At 29.9% G+C, this 16,238-nt stretch overlaps 1 protein-coding gene across 2 annotated transcripts in view; it reads right to left on the reverse strand.

Annotated features, from left to right (window-relative positions):
* Positions 1-14,093: 14,093 nt before the first annotated feature.
* zgc:162952 (PKc_LIMK_like_unk domain-containing protein) overlaps positions 14,094-16,238 on the reverse strand; it is a 30,589-nt gene continuing 28,444 nt past the window's right edge. For both annotated transcript variants that reach the window (XM_056457863.1, XM_056457862.1), the window contains one exon: positions 14,094-15,574. In XM_056457863.1, the coding sequence (XP_056313838.1) occupies positions 15,473-15,574 (102 nt within the window). In that variant the 3' untranslated portion in view covers positions 14,094-15,472. The remainder of the gene's footprint in view (positions 15,575-16,238) is intronic.

Here is a 16,238-nt window from a genome sequence, read left to right on the forward strand (position 1 = left end):
CCGCCCATTAAGGACAATCTCTCCCTCATTAGCATTAGGTATTACCCTACCTGACACTACCTGTCAATCCCAGTTGTATGAGCAACAAGTAGTAACTTGACTTCTAGTTGATCATTTGGAAAAGTGGCAGAAGGAAGATTTAGAACAGAAGGTTGAGGTAGAGCGTCTGTTGAACTGAAAACTGCAGAAGACCTATTGGAACCCGCATGGACCCAAGATTCTCAGACAAATCAGTCATGTTTGGTAAAAGAAAAATCATGGTTTGGGGTTACATTCAGTATGGGGTGTGTGAGAGATCTGCAGGGTGGATGGCAACATCAACAGCCTGAGGTATCAAGACATTTGTGCTGCCCATTACATTACAATCCACAGGAGATGGCAAATTCTTTAGCAGGATGGCGCTCCTCATACTTCAGCCTCCACATCAAAGTTCCAGAAAGCAAACAAGATCAAGCTGCTCCAGGATTGGCCAGCCCAGTCACCAGAGATGAACATTATTGAGCATGTTTGGGGTAAGATGGAGGCATTGAAGATGAATCCAAAAAATTTTGATGAATGTGGGAGTCCTGCAAGAACGCATTTGTAGAAGACGCACATATATATGTATGTATGTGTATATATATATATATATATATATATATATATATATATATATATATATATATATATATATATATATATATATAACACACATATATGTGTGTTTGTATTTCAAAATGCTTATAAATATTGACATTGAAAAATTTCAAATATATTACTATAAAGAATACCTCCGTAAATACGGCACTCACTTATTAAAAGCTCACTGTGGTCAAATGTTTTTAAAATGCCTCCTTTTCAACCTAGATTGTTGGCCAATTTTAGGATATTTAGCAGTTTTAGGAAATTTTGTGGATATTTGGGATATTTTGTGGCTTGGTCTTAGTGACTTAGGGGTCTGCTTCTCACTTCCTGTAGGAGCTAGTCTTATCACTTAAACACTTTTGTAAATGTAGGACTGAAACACTGTTTTTTATTTTCTCCAAACAGTTTAGCTTTAAGATGTTTTGGGAGTATGGGCCCAGGCGACAGTGTGCCACTGAAGTAGACACATCTGGCATTAAGTTTAACAATAATCGTTTTTGGAAATTGACATCCTGATGTGTAACAGAACAGATCAAAAATTAGATTTATAATAAAGATAAAAGCATGCCTCAAAAAGATAACAGTCTGCAGGCTATTGATGTTACTAACAGTGGGTTGGTGCGTTATCTGGGTTAATGCAGTACTGTTTGGTTTTTCTGTGTCAGGTAAAGGTGACCCAGTAACCAGAGCATTGCACTGATCACAGAACTGCTTCAAGTAAAATGTCCAGCCCATAGAGACACTTCCTGAAGCTCATGTACTGTACTTTTGGATGAAAAGCATTTGCTAGACCAGGTGTGCAAGAAAAACCAAGGGGAAAAATAGAGTAAAAAAACAGCAAAGTTTAGTTTTTGGTGAGTTTTTAAAGGTCTTTCATCTTTGAACATGTTTGAAATCCTACAGCTTTGTACATAATTGAATAAAATATTAAACCAATCAAAAGTGACTAACATTAAAGGTTCTGCGAGACGCAACAAAAAGCTAATTTTTATTTTATTTGACAGTTTTAATGTGCACCGTTAATGTTAGTTAAACGTTCATATTAGTTTAGCTTTCATGTTAACAGTCTCAAATATGTATCAGTAAATGCTGAGATTAAAATAAATTAATAAAATCTGTACAATTCTATTGTTTATTGTTAGTTTAATGTTATTGGCTAATATTAACAAAGTCTTATTGTAAAATGTTACCAAATTAATACATGGACAAATGATTTCATTGAAGTGTGCAATTTGATTCTTTGAGAGTAAAACAGTTTTTGTCACAACAAAAAAAAAAAATACATGAAAATGTGAATCATAAAAGACACTGCCATCTATTGGAGAGACTATGTCACTACTGGTTTTGGAAAATGTGATGTAGATTTGGCTTCTCTTTTTGACAAACATCTTTGAAGTGACTTCATTTATTTTCAGAGATTAAGCTCAGTAGTATCTGATTTGGAACATTCTGCAGTAAATTAATTCACTATTTAAGCTGTTTTAAATAGCTTTGTTTTGTTTGTTTTTTGCCCTCAATTAGCTAGTTGCAGTGCATGAAGGGATTTGTTCTTTGTACAGAAGGAACAGCATGTATCTCTATTTTCTGGATGATGTTGTCTTTGTTCAGGATGGTTCTGTGTGTACTGGTCACAAAGTACATTCAGCCAAGAGAAACTAACTCAATTCAGCATTAGCTTGCCAGAAAAACAGGCTAAGGCACGTCATCTGAATAGACATCCAGACAACATAATTTTAAATTGTTTATATTCCAAGCACACTTTATTGAAATCAGTGAACAACCACATTCTAGTCCTGCTGTTTATAAAGCTTGTTTAAAGATGAAAAAAAAAAACAACATCTGCTCAACAGGTGCCTTTGATCTGCACTTTAACAAAGCCCACCGCCAGAAACCTGAAGAGAAGCCGGTGTTTAATTATTCATTCACATCTATTCAGTGTTTTGGTTCAGCTGGAAACAAACACAGGCCATTGTATGAACAGTTAAAGCACCAGCTAAATTGTTCTATTTTGTTTTCAGGTCAAGTGAGGACAAAATCGGGAGTGCATAAAATTGAAACTTTGAAAACACTTTTTTTTTTTTTTTTTTTTTTTTAACCCACTGAAGAAGAATTATTGTTCAGAGCTCATTTTCCATTATAAAGTCTATACAATCTCACCAGCTGATTTCAGTGAAGTCTATAAATGAGAATATTTTCATATTTTAGGTTTTTATTTTCTCATTTCATTTGCTCCATAAGGATAGGGTTGGAATAAGCTTCCCGCCTTTGCAGGTTAGCATTTGTGGCTTTTCTTGGTTGATGTTTAAGTGTTTGCGTTCATGTTTTTTTGTATGTTTTCTTTTGTTAATGTTTTTGTGTTGCAGGGTGAATTTTGCTGCTTGTCTTGTACCTTGTGTAAGAGTTCTCATTTCTTTTCTGTGGATGCCTTACCTTTAATGATTGTTGTAAATTTTTTATTTTTTTAAAAAGTTAATTTTTTATACGGTACAGTTTTGTTTATTCAATGTAATTGGTATTATTTTGTGTAAAGTATATTGTTTGTGAATTGTAACTTGTGTGAAATGTGTTTGTGTGTGCTGAAATTTGTACATAATTATTTGCATTTTGTTTATTCATAGTAATATTATTTTGTATAATGTATATTGTTTGTGAATTGTAACTTGTGTAAAATGTGTTTGTGTGCTGTAATTTGTACATTTGCATGTTTATTTAATGTAATTGGTATTTTGTGTAAAGTATATTGTTTGTGTACTGTAACCTGTGTAAAATGTGTCTGTGCTGTAATTTGTACACAATTGTTTGCATGTTTATTTAATGTAATTGGTATTATTTTGTGTAAAGTATATTGTTTGTGAACTGTAACTTGTGTAAAATGTGTTTGTGTGCTGTAATTTGTACATTTGCATGTTTATTTATTGTAATTGGTATTATTTTGTGTAAAATATATTGTTTGTGAACTGTAACTTGTGTAAAATGTGTATGTGTGTGCTGTAATTTGGACACAATTGTTTGCATGTTTATTTATTGTAATTGGTATTATTTTGTGTAAAGTATATTGTTTGTGAATTGTAACTTGTGTAAAATGTGTTTGTATGCTGTAATTTGTACACAATTGTTTGCATTTTGTTTATTGTAATTGGTATTATTTTGTGTAAAGTGTATTGTTTGTGAATTGTAGCTTGTGTAAAATGTTTGTGTGCTGTAATTTGTACATTTGCATGTTGTTTATTTAATGTAATTGGTATTATTTTGTGTAAAGTATATTGTTTGTGTACTGTAACTTGTGTAAATTGTGTTTGTATGCTGTAATTTGTACATTTGCATGTTTATTTATTGTAATTGGTATTATTTTGTGTAAAGTATATTGTTTGTGAACTGTAACTTGTGTAAAATGTGTTTGTATGCTGTAATTTGTACACAATTGTTTGCATGTTTATTTATTGTAATTGGTATTATTTTGTGTAAAGTATATTGTTTGTGTACTGTAACTTGTGTAAAATGTGTCTGTGCTGTAATTTGTACATTTGCATGTTGTTTATTTATTGTAATTGGTATTATTTTGTGTAAAGTATATTGTTTGTGAACTGTAACTTGTGTAAAATGTGTTTGTATGCTGTAATTTGTACACAATTGTTTGCATGTTTTTTATTTATTGTAATTGGTATTATTTTGTGTAAAGTGTATTGTTTGTGTACTGTAACTTGTGTAAAATGTGTTTGTATGCTGTAATTTGTACATAATTGTTTGCATGTTTTTTATTTATTGTAATTGGTATTATTTTGTGTAAAGTGTATTGTTTGTGAACTGTAACTTGTGTAAAATGTGTTTGTATGCTGTAACTTGTACATTTGCATGTTGTTTATTTATTGTAATTGGTATTATTTTGTGTAAAGTGTATTGTTTGTGAATTGTAGCTTGTGTAAAATGTTTGTGTGCTGTAATTTGTACATTTGCATGTTGTTTATTTATTGTAATTGGTATTATTTTGTGTAAAGTGTATTGTTTGTGAATTGTAGCTTGTGTAAAATGTTTGTGTGCTGTAATTTGTACATTTGCATGTTTATTTATTGTAATTGGTATTATTTTGTGTAAAGTATATTGTTTGTGAACTGTAACTTGTGTAAAATGTGTTTGTGTGCTGTAATTTGTACATTTGCATGTTGTTTATTTATTGTAATTGGTATTATTTTGTGTAAAGTGTATTGTTTGTGAATTGTAGCTTGTGTAAAATGTTTGTGTGCTGTAATTTGTACATTTGCATGTTTATTTAATGTAATTGGTATTATTTTGTGTAAAATATATTGTTTGTGTACTGTAACTTGTGTAAAATGTGTTTGTATGCTGTAATTTGTACATTTGCATGTTTATTTATTGTAATTGGTATTATTTTGTGTAAAGTGTATTGTTTGTGTACTGTAACTTGTGTAAAATGTGTTTGTATGCTGTAATTTGTACACAATTGTTTGCATGTTTATTTATTGTAATTGGTATTATTTTGTGTAAAGTATATTGTTTGTGTACTGTAACTTGTGTAAAATGTATCTGTGCTGTAATTTGTACATTTGCATGTTGTTTATTTATTGTAATTGGTATTATTTTGTGTAAAGTGTATTGTTTGTGAATTGTAGCTTGTGTAAAATGTTTGTGTGCTGTAATTTGTACATTTGCATGTTTATTTATTGTAATTGGTATTATTTTGTGTAAAGTGTATTGTTTGTGAATTGTAGCTTGTGTAAAATGTTTGTGTGCTGTAATTTGTACATTTGCATGTTGTTTATTTATTGTAATTGGTATTATTTTGTGTAAAGTATATTGTTTGTGAACTGTAACTTGTGTAAAATGTGTTTGTATGCTGTAATTTGTACACAATTGTTTGCATGTTTATTTAATGTAATTGGTATTATTTTGTGTAAAGTATATTGTTTGTGTACTGTAACTTGTGTAAATTGTGTTTGTATGCTGTAATTTGTACATTTGCATGTTTATTTATTGTAATTGGTATTATTTTGTGTAAAGTATATTGTTTGTGTACTGTAACTTGTGTAAAATGTGTTTGTATGCTGTAATTTGTACACAATTGTTTGCATGTTTATTTATTGTAATTGGTATTATTTTGTGTAAAGTATATTGTTTGTGAACTGTAACTTGTGTAAAATGTGTTTTTATGCTGTAATTTGTACACAATTGTTTGCATGTTTATTTATTGTAATTGGTATTATTTTGTGTAAAGTATATTGTTTGTGAACTGTAACTTGTGTAAAATGTGTTTGTGTGCTGTAATTTGTACATTTGCATGTTGTTTATTTATTGTAATTGGTATTATTTTGTGTAAAGTATATTGTTTGTGAACTGTAACTTGTGTAAAATGTGTTTGTGTGCTGTAATTTGTACACAATTGTTTGCATGTTTTTTATTTATTGTAATTGGTATTATTTTGTGTAAAGTGTATTGTTTGTGTACTGTAACTTGTGTAAAATGTGTTTGTATGCTGTAATTTGTACATAATTGTTTGCATGTTTTTTATTTATTGTAATTGGTATTATTTTGTGTAAAGTATATTGTTTGTGTATACTGTAACTTGTGTAAAATGTGTTTGTATGCTGTAACTTGTACATTTGCATGTTGTTTATTTATTGTAATTGGTATTATTTTGTGTAAAGTGTATTGTTTGTGAATTGTAACTTGTGTAAAATGTTTGTGTGCTGTAATTTGTACATTTGCATGTTGTTTATTTATTGTAATTGGTATTATTTTGTGTAAAGTGTATTGTTTGTGAATTGTAGCTTGTGTAAAATGTTTGTGTGCTGTAATTTGTACATTTGCATGTTTATTTATTGTAATTGGTATTATTTTGTGTAAAGTAAATTGTTTGTGTACTGTAACTTGTGTAAAATGTGTTCATGCTGTAATTTGTACACAATTGTTTGCATGTTTATTTATTGTAATTGGTATTATTTTGTGTAAAGTATATTGTTTGTGAATTGTAACTTGTGTAAAATGTGTTTGTATGCTGTAATTTGTACATTTGCATGTTTATTTATTGTAATTGGTATTATTTTGTGTAAAATATATTGTTTGTGAACTGTAACTTGTGTAAAATGTGTTTTTATGCTGTAATTTTTACATTTGCATGTTTATTTATTGTAATTGGTATTATTTTGTGTAAAGTGTATTGTTTGTGAATTGTAACTTGTGTAAAATGTGTTTATGTTGTAATTTGTACACAATTGTTTGCATTTTGTTTATTGTAATTGGTATTATTTTGTGTAAAGTGTATTGTTTGTGAATTGTAGCTTGTGTAAAATGTTTGTGTGCTGTAATTTGTACATTTGCATGTTTATTTATTGTAATTGGTATTATTTTGTGTAAAGTATATTGTTTGTGTACTGTAACTTGTGTAAAATGTGTTTGTATGCTGTAATTTGTACATTTGCATGTTTATTTATTGTAATTGGTATTATTTTGTGTAAAATATATTGTTTGTGTACTGTAACTTGTGTAAAATGTGTTTGTATGCTGTAATTTGTACACAATTGTTTGCATTTTGTTTATTGTAATTGGTATTATTTTGTGTAAAGTATATTGTTTGTGAACTGTAACTTGTGTAAAATGTGTTTGTATGCTGTAATTTGTACACAATTGTTTGCATGTTTATTTATTGTAATTGGTATTATTTTGTGTAAAGTATATTGTTTGTGAACTGTAACTTGTGTAAAATGTGTTTGTGTGCTGTAATTTGTACATAATTGTTTGCATGTTTTCTATTTATTGTAATTGGTATTATTTTGTGTAAAGTATATTGTTTGTGAACTGTAACTTGTGTAAAATGTGTTTGTATGCTGTAATTTGTACATAATTGTTTGCATGTTTTCTATTTATTGTAATTGGTATTATTTTGTGTAAAGTATATTGTTTGTGTATACTGTAACTTGTGTAAAATGTGTTTGTATGCTGTAATTTGTACATTTGCATGTTGTTTATTTATTGTAATTGGTATTATTTTGTGTAAAATATATTGTTTGTGTACTGTAACTTGTGTAAAATGTGTTTGTATGCTGTAATTTGTACACAATTGTTTGCATGTTTATTTATTGTAATTGGTATTATTTTGTGTAAAGTATATTGTTTGTGTACTGTAACTTGTGTAAAATGTGTTTGTATGCTGTAATTTGTACACAATTGTTTGCATGTTTATTTATTGTAATTGGTATTATTTTGTGTAAAGTATATTGTTTGTGTATACTGTAACTTGTGTAAAATGTATCTGTGCTGTAATTTGTACATTTGCATGTTGTTTATTTATTGTAATTGGTATTATTTTGTGTAAAGTATATTGTTTGTGTACTGTAACTTGTGTAAAATGTGTTTGTATGCTGTAATTTGTACATTTGCATGTTTATTTATTGTAATTGGTATTATTTTGTGTAAAGTATATTGTTTGTGAACTGTAACTTGTGTAAAATGTGTTTGTATGCTGTAATTTGTACACAATTGTTTGCATGTTTATTTAATGTAATTGGTATTATTTTGTGTAAAGTATATTGTTTGTGTACTGTAACTTGTGTAAAATGTATCTGTGCTGTAATTTGTACATTTGCATGTTGTTTATTTATTGTAATTGGTATTATTTTGTGTAAAGTATATTGTTTGTGTACTGTAACTTGTGTAAAATGTGTTCATGCTGTAATTTGTACACAATTGTTTGCATGTTTATTTATTGTAATTGGTATTATTTTGTGTAAAGTATATTGTTTGTGAATTGTAACTTGTGTAAAATGTGTTTGAATGCTGTAATTTGTACACAATTGTTTGCATTTTGTTTATTGTAATTGGTATTATTTTGTGTAAAGTATATTGTTTGTGTATACTGTAACTTGTGTAAAATGTGTTTGTGTGCTGTAATTTGTACATTTGCATGTTTATTTATTGTAATTGGTATTATTTTGTGTAAAGTATATTGTTTGTGTACTGTAACTTGTGTAAAATGTGTTTGTGTGCTGTAATTTGTACACAATTGTTTGCATTTTGTTTATTGTAATTGGTATTATTTTGTGTAAAGTATATTGTTTGTGAACTGTAACTTGTGTAAAATGTGTTTGTGTGCTGTAATTTGTACATTTGCATGTTGTTTATTTATTGTAATTGGTATTATTTTGTGTAAAGTATATTGTTTGTGAACTGTAACTTGTGTAAAATGTGTTTGTATGCTGTAATTTGTACATTTGCATGTTGTTTATTTATTGTAATTGGTATTATTTTGTGTAAAGTATATTGTTTGTGAATTGTAACTTGTGTAAAATGTGTTTGTATGCTGTAATTTGTACACAATTCTTTGCATTTTGTTTATTGTAATTGGTATTATTTTGTGTAAAGTATATTGTTTGTGAACTGTAACTTGTGTAAAATGTGTTTGTGTGCTGTAATTTGTACGTTTGCATGTTGTTTATTTAATGTAATTGGTAATATTTTGTGTAAAGTATATTGTTTGTGAACTGTAACTTGTGTAAAATGTGTCTGTGCTGTAATTTTTACATTTGCATGTTGTTTATTTATTGTAATTGGTATTATTTTGTGTAAAGTGTATTGTTTGTGTACTGTAACTTGTGTAAAATGTGTTTGTATGCTGTAATTTGTACACAATTGTTTGCATGTTTATTTATTGTAATTGGTATTATTTTGTGTAAAGTATATTGTTTGTGAATTGTAACTTGTGTAAAATGTGTTTGTGTGCTGTAATTTGTATACAATTGTTTGCATTTTGTTTATTGTAATTGGTATTATTTTGTGTAAAGTATATTGTTTGTGAATTGTAACTTGTGTAAAATGTGTTTGTATGTTGTAATTTGTACACAATTGTTTGCATTTTGTTTATTGTAATTGGTATTATTTTGTGTAAAGTATATTGTTTGTGAACTGTAACTTGTGTAAAATGTGTTTGTGTGCTGTAATTTGTACGTTTGCATGTTGTTTATTTAATGTAATTGGTAATATTTTGTGTAAAGTATATTGTTTGAACTGTAACTTGTGTAAAATGTGTTTGTGTGCAGTAATTTGTACATAATTGTTTGCATGTTGTTTATTTATTGTAATAAGTATTATTTTTTGTAAATATATTGTTTGTGAACTAACTTAAGCATATGAAATGGGCTGATTTTTGATTTGTGCTTTAAGTATAATGTAGCAGAATGTTACAGAATTGGTGAGTCCTCACAAAGCAAATGATGTTTTGTGATTTTGCAGGGTGTAATTAAAGTTGATGCTCATTTCAAACTAAACTTTTTATGTTAATTTATTGTATAAATAAATATCCATGTGTCATTTTATTTTTTTTTCCCTACAATTTTTGTAAGAAATTTCACGTTGGAAGCTGTATTGCGTAACTGCCAAAAATTGAGTTGGGCCAACTTAATTTTTGAAATAAAGTTGATGGAACCCCAAAAATTGAGTTGAGCCAACTTAATTTTAGAAAAAGTTGGGGAACCTCAAAAATTGAGTTGGGTTAACTTAATTTTTGAAATCAAGTTGGGGGAACCCCAAAAATTGAGTTGAGCCAACTTAATTTTAGGAAAAGTTGGGGGAACCTCAAAAATTGAGTTGGGTTAACTTAATTTTTGAAATCAAGTTGGGGGAACCCCAAAAATTGAGTTGGGCCAACTTAATTTTAGAAATAAAGTTGGGGAACCTCAAAAATTAAGTTGGGCCAACTTAAATTTAAAAATAAAGTTGGGGAACCTCAAAAATTGAGTTGGGCCAACTTAATTTTTGAAATAAAGTTGATGGAACCCCAAAAATTGAGTTGGGCCAACTTAATTTTTGAAATAAAGTTGATGGAACCCCAAAAATTGAGTTGAGCCAACTTAATTTTAGAAAGAGTTGGGGAACCTCAAAAATTGAGTTGGGTTAACTTAATTTTTGAAATCAAGTTGGGGGAACCCCAAAAATTGAGTTGAGCCAACTTAATTTTAGAAAAAGTTGGGGAACCTCAAAAATTGAGTTGGGTTAACTTAATTTTTGAAATCAAGTTGGGGGAACCCCAAAAATTGAGTTGGGCCAACTTAATTTTAGAAATCAAGTTGGTGGAACCCCAAAAATTGAGTTGGGCCAACTTAATTTTAGAAAGAGTTGGGGAACCTCAAAAATTGAGTTGGGTTAACTTAATTTTTGAAATCAAGTTGGGGGAACCCCAAAAATTGAGTTGGGTTAACTTAATTTTTGAAATCAAGTTGGGGGAACCCCAAAAATTGAGTTGAGCCAACTTAATTTTAGAAAAAGTTGGGGAACCTCAAAAATTGAGTTGGGTTAACTTAATTTTTGAAATCAAGTTGGGGGAACCCCAAAAATTGAGTTGGGCCAACTTAATTTTAGAAATAAAGTTGGTGGAACCCCAAAAATTGAGTTGGGCCAACTTAATTTTAGAAAGAGTTGGGGAACCTCAAAAATTGAGTTGGGTTAACTTAATTTTTGAAATCAAGTTGGGGGAACCCCAAAAATTGAGTTGGGCCAACTTAATTTTAGAAATAAAGTTGGGGAACCTCAAAAATTAAGTTGGGCCAACTTAAATTTAAAAATAAAGTTGGGGAACCTCAAAAATTGAGTTGGGCCAACTTAATTTTTGAAATCAAGTTGGGGGAACCCCAAAAATTGAGTTGAGCCAACTTAATTTTAGAAAAAGTTGGGGAACCTCAAAAATTGAGTTGGGTTAACATAATTTTTGAAATCAAGTTGGGGGAACCCCAAAAATTGAGTTGGGCCAACTTAATTTTAGAAATAAAGTTGGGGAACCTCAAAAATTAAGTTGGGCCAACTTAAATTTAAAAATAAAGTTGGGGAACCCCAAAAATTGAGTTGGGCCAACTTAATTTTTGAAATCAAGTTGGGGGAACCCCAAAAATTGAGTTGGGCCAACTTAATTTTAGAAATAAAGTTGGTGGAACCCCAAAAATTGAGTTGGGCCAACTTAATTTTAGAAATAAAGTTGGGGAACCTCAAAAATTAAGTTGGGCCAACTTAAATTTAAAAATAAAGTTGGGGAACCTCAAAAATTGAGTTGGGCCAACTTAATTTTTGAAATCAAGTTGGGGGAACCCCAAAAATTGAGTTGAGCCAACTTAATTTTAGAAAAAGTTGGGGAACCTCAAAAATTGAGTTGGGTTAACATAATTTTTGAAATCAAGTTGGGGAACCCCAAAAATTGAGTTGGGCCAACTTAATTTTTGAAATCAAGTTGGGGAACCTCAAAAATTGAGTTGGGTTAACATAATTTTTGAAATCAAGTTGGGGGAACCCCAAAAATTGAGTTGGGCCAACTTAATTTTAGAAATAAAGTTGGGGAACCTCAAAAATTAAGTTGGGCCAACTTAAATTTAAAAATAAAGTTGGGGAACCCCAAAAATTGAGTTGGGCCAACTTAATTTTTGAAATCAAGTTGGGGGAACCCCAAAAATTGAGTCGGGCCAACTTAATTTTTTAAATAAAGTTGGTGGAACCCCAAAAATTGAGTTGGGCCGACTCAATATTGAGGATTAGTATTGGGGAACCCCAAAAATTGAGTTGGGCCAACTTAATTTTTGAAATAAAGTTGGTGGAACCCCAAAAATTGAGTTGAGCCAACTTAATATTGAGGATTAGTATTGGGGAACCCCAAAAAATTGAGTTGGGCCAACTTAATTTTTGAAATAAAGTTGATGGAACCCCAAAAATTGAGTTGGGCCAAATTAATTTTTGAAATAAAGTTGGTGGAACCCCAAAAATTGAGTTAGGCCAACTCAATATTGAGGATTAGTATTGGGGAACCACGAAAATTGAGTTGGGCCAACTTAATTTTAGAAATCAAGTTGGAAAACCTCAAAAAATGAGTTGGGCTAACTCAATTTTAGAAATCAAGTTGGGGAACTTAAATAAATTGGGCCAACCTAAAATCAGAATTTAATTTGGAGAACTTAATATAAGTTGGACCAACTTAAAATTCGAATAATTCGGGGAACCTAAAAAATTGAGTTGGGCCAACTTAAAATTAGAAAATAAATTTGGGGGAAAACTGAAAAAATTAATTTGGGCCACTTAATTTTTTTAATTCCCAACTTATTTTTTTAAATTTTGAACTTCTAGAACAAATCTAGCAAAATTAAGTTGGGGGATTTAAAAAAAAATAGGTTGGAGATCTAAAAAATGAAGAAACTTTAAAAAATAGAAAAATTGAGTTGAGGGAAATAAAATAGAAACGGAAACAAAATAAAATGTCAACAGAATGAAAACCTAGAAACCTTAAGTTGTTTGGAGATTAAAATATACATTTTAAATGTTGATTATGTGAGGCAATAATTAACCTAAATGTAGAAAATATGGCATATATGTTTTTTTATTTATTTATTTAATAATAATTTTTTTTTTTCATTATTTGAGCTTTGGTTTGTCCTCTAGGCAAAAATGTGAAAATCTGCCTATGGTTTTAAGGCTGGCTCCTTTCATCTGAGTTATTAATTCAGCAGCCCAGAATCAGAGATTAATCTCATGATAAACTAATTGTCATTTATTATTATTCAAATCATTTGCATTGAGTGGTTTGATAACAGGCGCCACAAAGAAGCCCATTGATCCTTGGCGATCTTAAGAGACAACATCAGACAAAGTTGCCTGGCAACCAAACATGAAAGTAAAGCTAGTTTTTGTCTGAAAATGGTAATCACACAAATGTTTCTTATCATACATCAACTTCTGTCAAGCAGAGAAAGGAAGCGTTCAGCCTTGGTTATACAGTCCTTGGTTATGGAAAAATATTTTATTTCAACACATCTTGAAGGTAATAGTGTGTATATAAAAAGACAGGAGTGAAACATTTTTAATGGATTTATTTAAAAAATACACAGCATTCACATACGCCACCTCTTAATATTAACAAAAACACGCAAAAAGATTCAGACTACAAGTTGGAGGCTTGTGATTCAAAGAAATGAGAGTAGCATGACATGATTCTCAAGCATTGTCTTTGAGAATTTAGAGCTTGTTAAAGTGATTAAATCATTAAAAATTAAAACCATTTGCTAACCTTCCACTTGTTGCATTTGTTTTTAATCTTCTGTTGAACACAAAATAATATGCAATAGACTCCGTCAATGGTATTGTCAACTGTCTGGGTAAAATTTTTTTATATAATTTTAACAACAGAATAAAGCAAACTTAAGGGTGAGTAAATGGTAAATATATTTGCTTGAAAGTCCATTTGAATGATGTTCAAGAGTCATTACACAGATTTAAAAAAAGATGATTAATGATAAAACAGCTAGCCAGAACTTAAGAATACTTAAAACGCCAAGATAAAAACAAATACAGTGCTGTAGTTATAAATACTGACTTTTATTATTACTGATTATATTTTAAAAATTAAGCGGCAATAACAAAAAATAATCAAACAAAAAAAAAAGTGAGAACTAGAAAGATTTAGTTAAAAATATTTAAAAAAAATAAATTAAGTTCGACGATTGGAAAAATTAGATTAAAAGAACATAAGCAGAGATAAATAAAACAAAAAAAATTGAGAGAACTACTGGAAACAAGAAAAAAAAATAAGTTGAGCAAACTAGAAAATGGTATTTATTATTTTTGCCTACTTTGGAATTAAATGGCTATTGTTACGGATCTGCTGACAAACATTTAAAAGTATATTTTGAGTTGAGTAGAAAAAATAAATTGAAGTTTAGAACAACTTGAGGGTGAGTAAATGGTGAATATATGTTTATTTTACCATCACTTAAAATAAAAACAATGCCAAATTATGCATTTGTTGTGGTTAGGGATACTGACTTTAGGATTACCAAGTGATTTTTCCCTCTATGCTTGTCAGGTTTTCTGATTTGTGCACAAACCTGAATGGTTTTAGAAAGATTCAATCACATATCCTATTCAGTTACAACTCAACTGAGCAAATTATGTGAGACACTTGGTTTAAAGAGAAATTTGTCGTCACGGTTTATTGGAGTGCCATCTTAAGCTTGAATTCATATATGTGCACTGACGATTCACAACAAACGGCAAAAAAGGAAACTAAAATGAACATAAAACCTGCGTGCAAATATGAAATACTAAAGCTTTGAATGGATAATAATAGTTAAAGTTAACAAAACAATTGGCACTACAATCCAGCATCACGGAGGCTCCTGCAGGCAGGTAAAAGGCTTCATCCTGATGACTCTTATGGAGAATTTACAGGAATAAGCGATTTAGCTTACAGTGAAGGCAAAACCACAAGAGATGAGTGCTTGCTTATATTGCTTTAAAAAAAGGTTAAAGTGCGCTCATCACTTTGCAAAAATCGAAATCAACAATGCAAGTGCTGTTTTTTTCCTAAGCAGGCCGTTGGTACCAAAATATGTATAAATCACTTTCTTAATTGATCATTCACTGAAGCTTATGAAAATATTATTTGGTTATTTAAAACTTGCATCTTAAGTTAGTCCTTTAATCAATGGTTATCTTTATCCTCAAAACTGAATTCTGGGTTTTTAAATATAAAATGATTCCTATACAAAACATACATTACACATTAAAAAATCTGTAACATTGTAAATGACACTGCAAACAGCTAAACATTTTAGCTGGAACCTGATACAACATTTCTCTTGATATAAGATCACTATTTATTGCACAGTATATGCTATGTACAGCTGTGCTGAACAGTAGGCCCATCTAGTCACTTTCAGAATGTCCATAATAAATAGTGACCAGACAGTCCAGTCAGAAAGTTCTGCTGCTTTTGTCATTGCACTAATGTCTATGTACAGAACTTCATCTGTGTGTGTATGTATGTGTGTGTGTGTCTATCTGCAGGGGCTGATGAAATAGCAGAGGGTGTTCAGCCTGTGGTGAGCTCTGAGTGAGGAGCTTCCAAACTCTCAGCAATCTCCCCCAACTCATCTTGAAGCTCTGTGAACGAGGGTCTTCTGAAAGCGTCGAGCTGCATCAGAGAGCAGACGTTCAGAAACAAGGCACTGGTAAAACTTTATATATTTTCAATGCAGCAAATCTGTTAGTTGTTAATAAAATTAGACGTACACCATTGATCGTAATAGATTTTCATTTGCTAATGTATATCCAACATAAGAATAAAAAAATACATAAAAAAACAATAAAAAAATACATAAAAAAACATTACAAAATATTGTAAAAATTGGTACCCATTATATTGGTTTTTCCTATAATAAAAAAAAGTCAACAGGTACTGGTTTCCAACCTTTTTTCTGGAACCACTTGAGTAAGTACATTTGTAATTTGGGGTCAACTATTGATTTAAATGTATACTACAGCTATTTTATGATTCAACATGAAATAAAATAATATAAACTGGATGAATAAGGCTTTTGTGTTTAGGCACTTTCTATTTTAAGCTAATGTTTAAGAAATCACTTGAAGTTTTTATGTTTTTAAAACACTTTTGGTAACTTCATAAGTGAAAATCTGTGTAAAGATTAGAGTATACTCCATTCATCTGATTTTATTTCCATAAGCTTTGCCTTTAATTAAAGAATTGATAAACTCTTATGGCTTAGAAGAATGTTTAGCCTATTTTATATGTTTTGTGGCAAGTATCCGTGCAAATCCACCCAGGCAGTTGTGTTTTC

This window comes from Danio aesculapii, chromosome 5 (genome assembly GCF_903798145.1).
Source record: "Danio aesculapii chromosome 5, fDanAes4.1, whole genome shotgun sequence".
Classification (NCBI taxonomy): domain Eukaryota; kingdom Metazoa; phylum Chordata; class Actinopteri; order Cypriniformes; family Danionidae; genus Danio; species Danio aesculapii.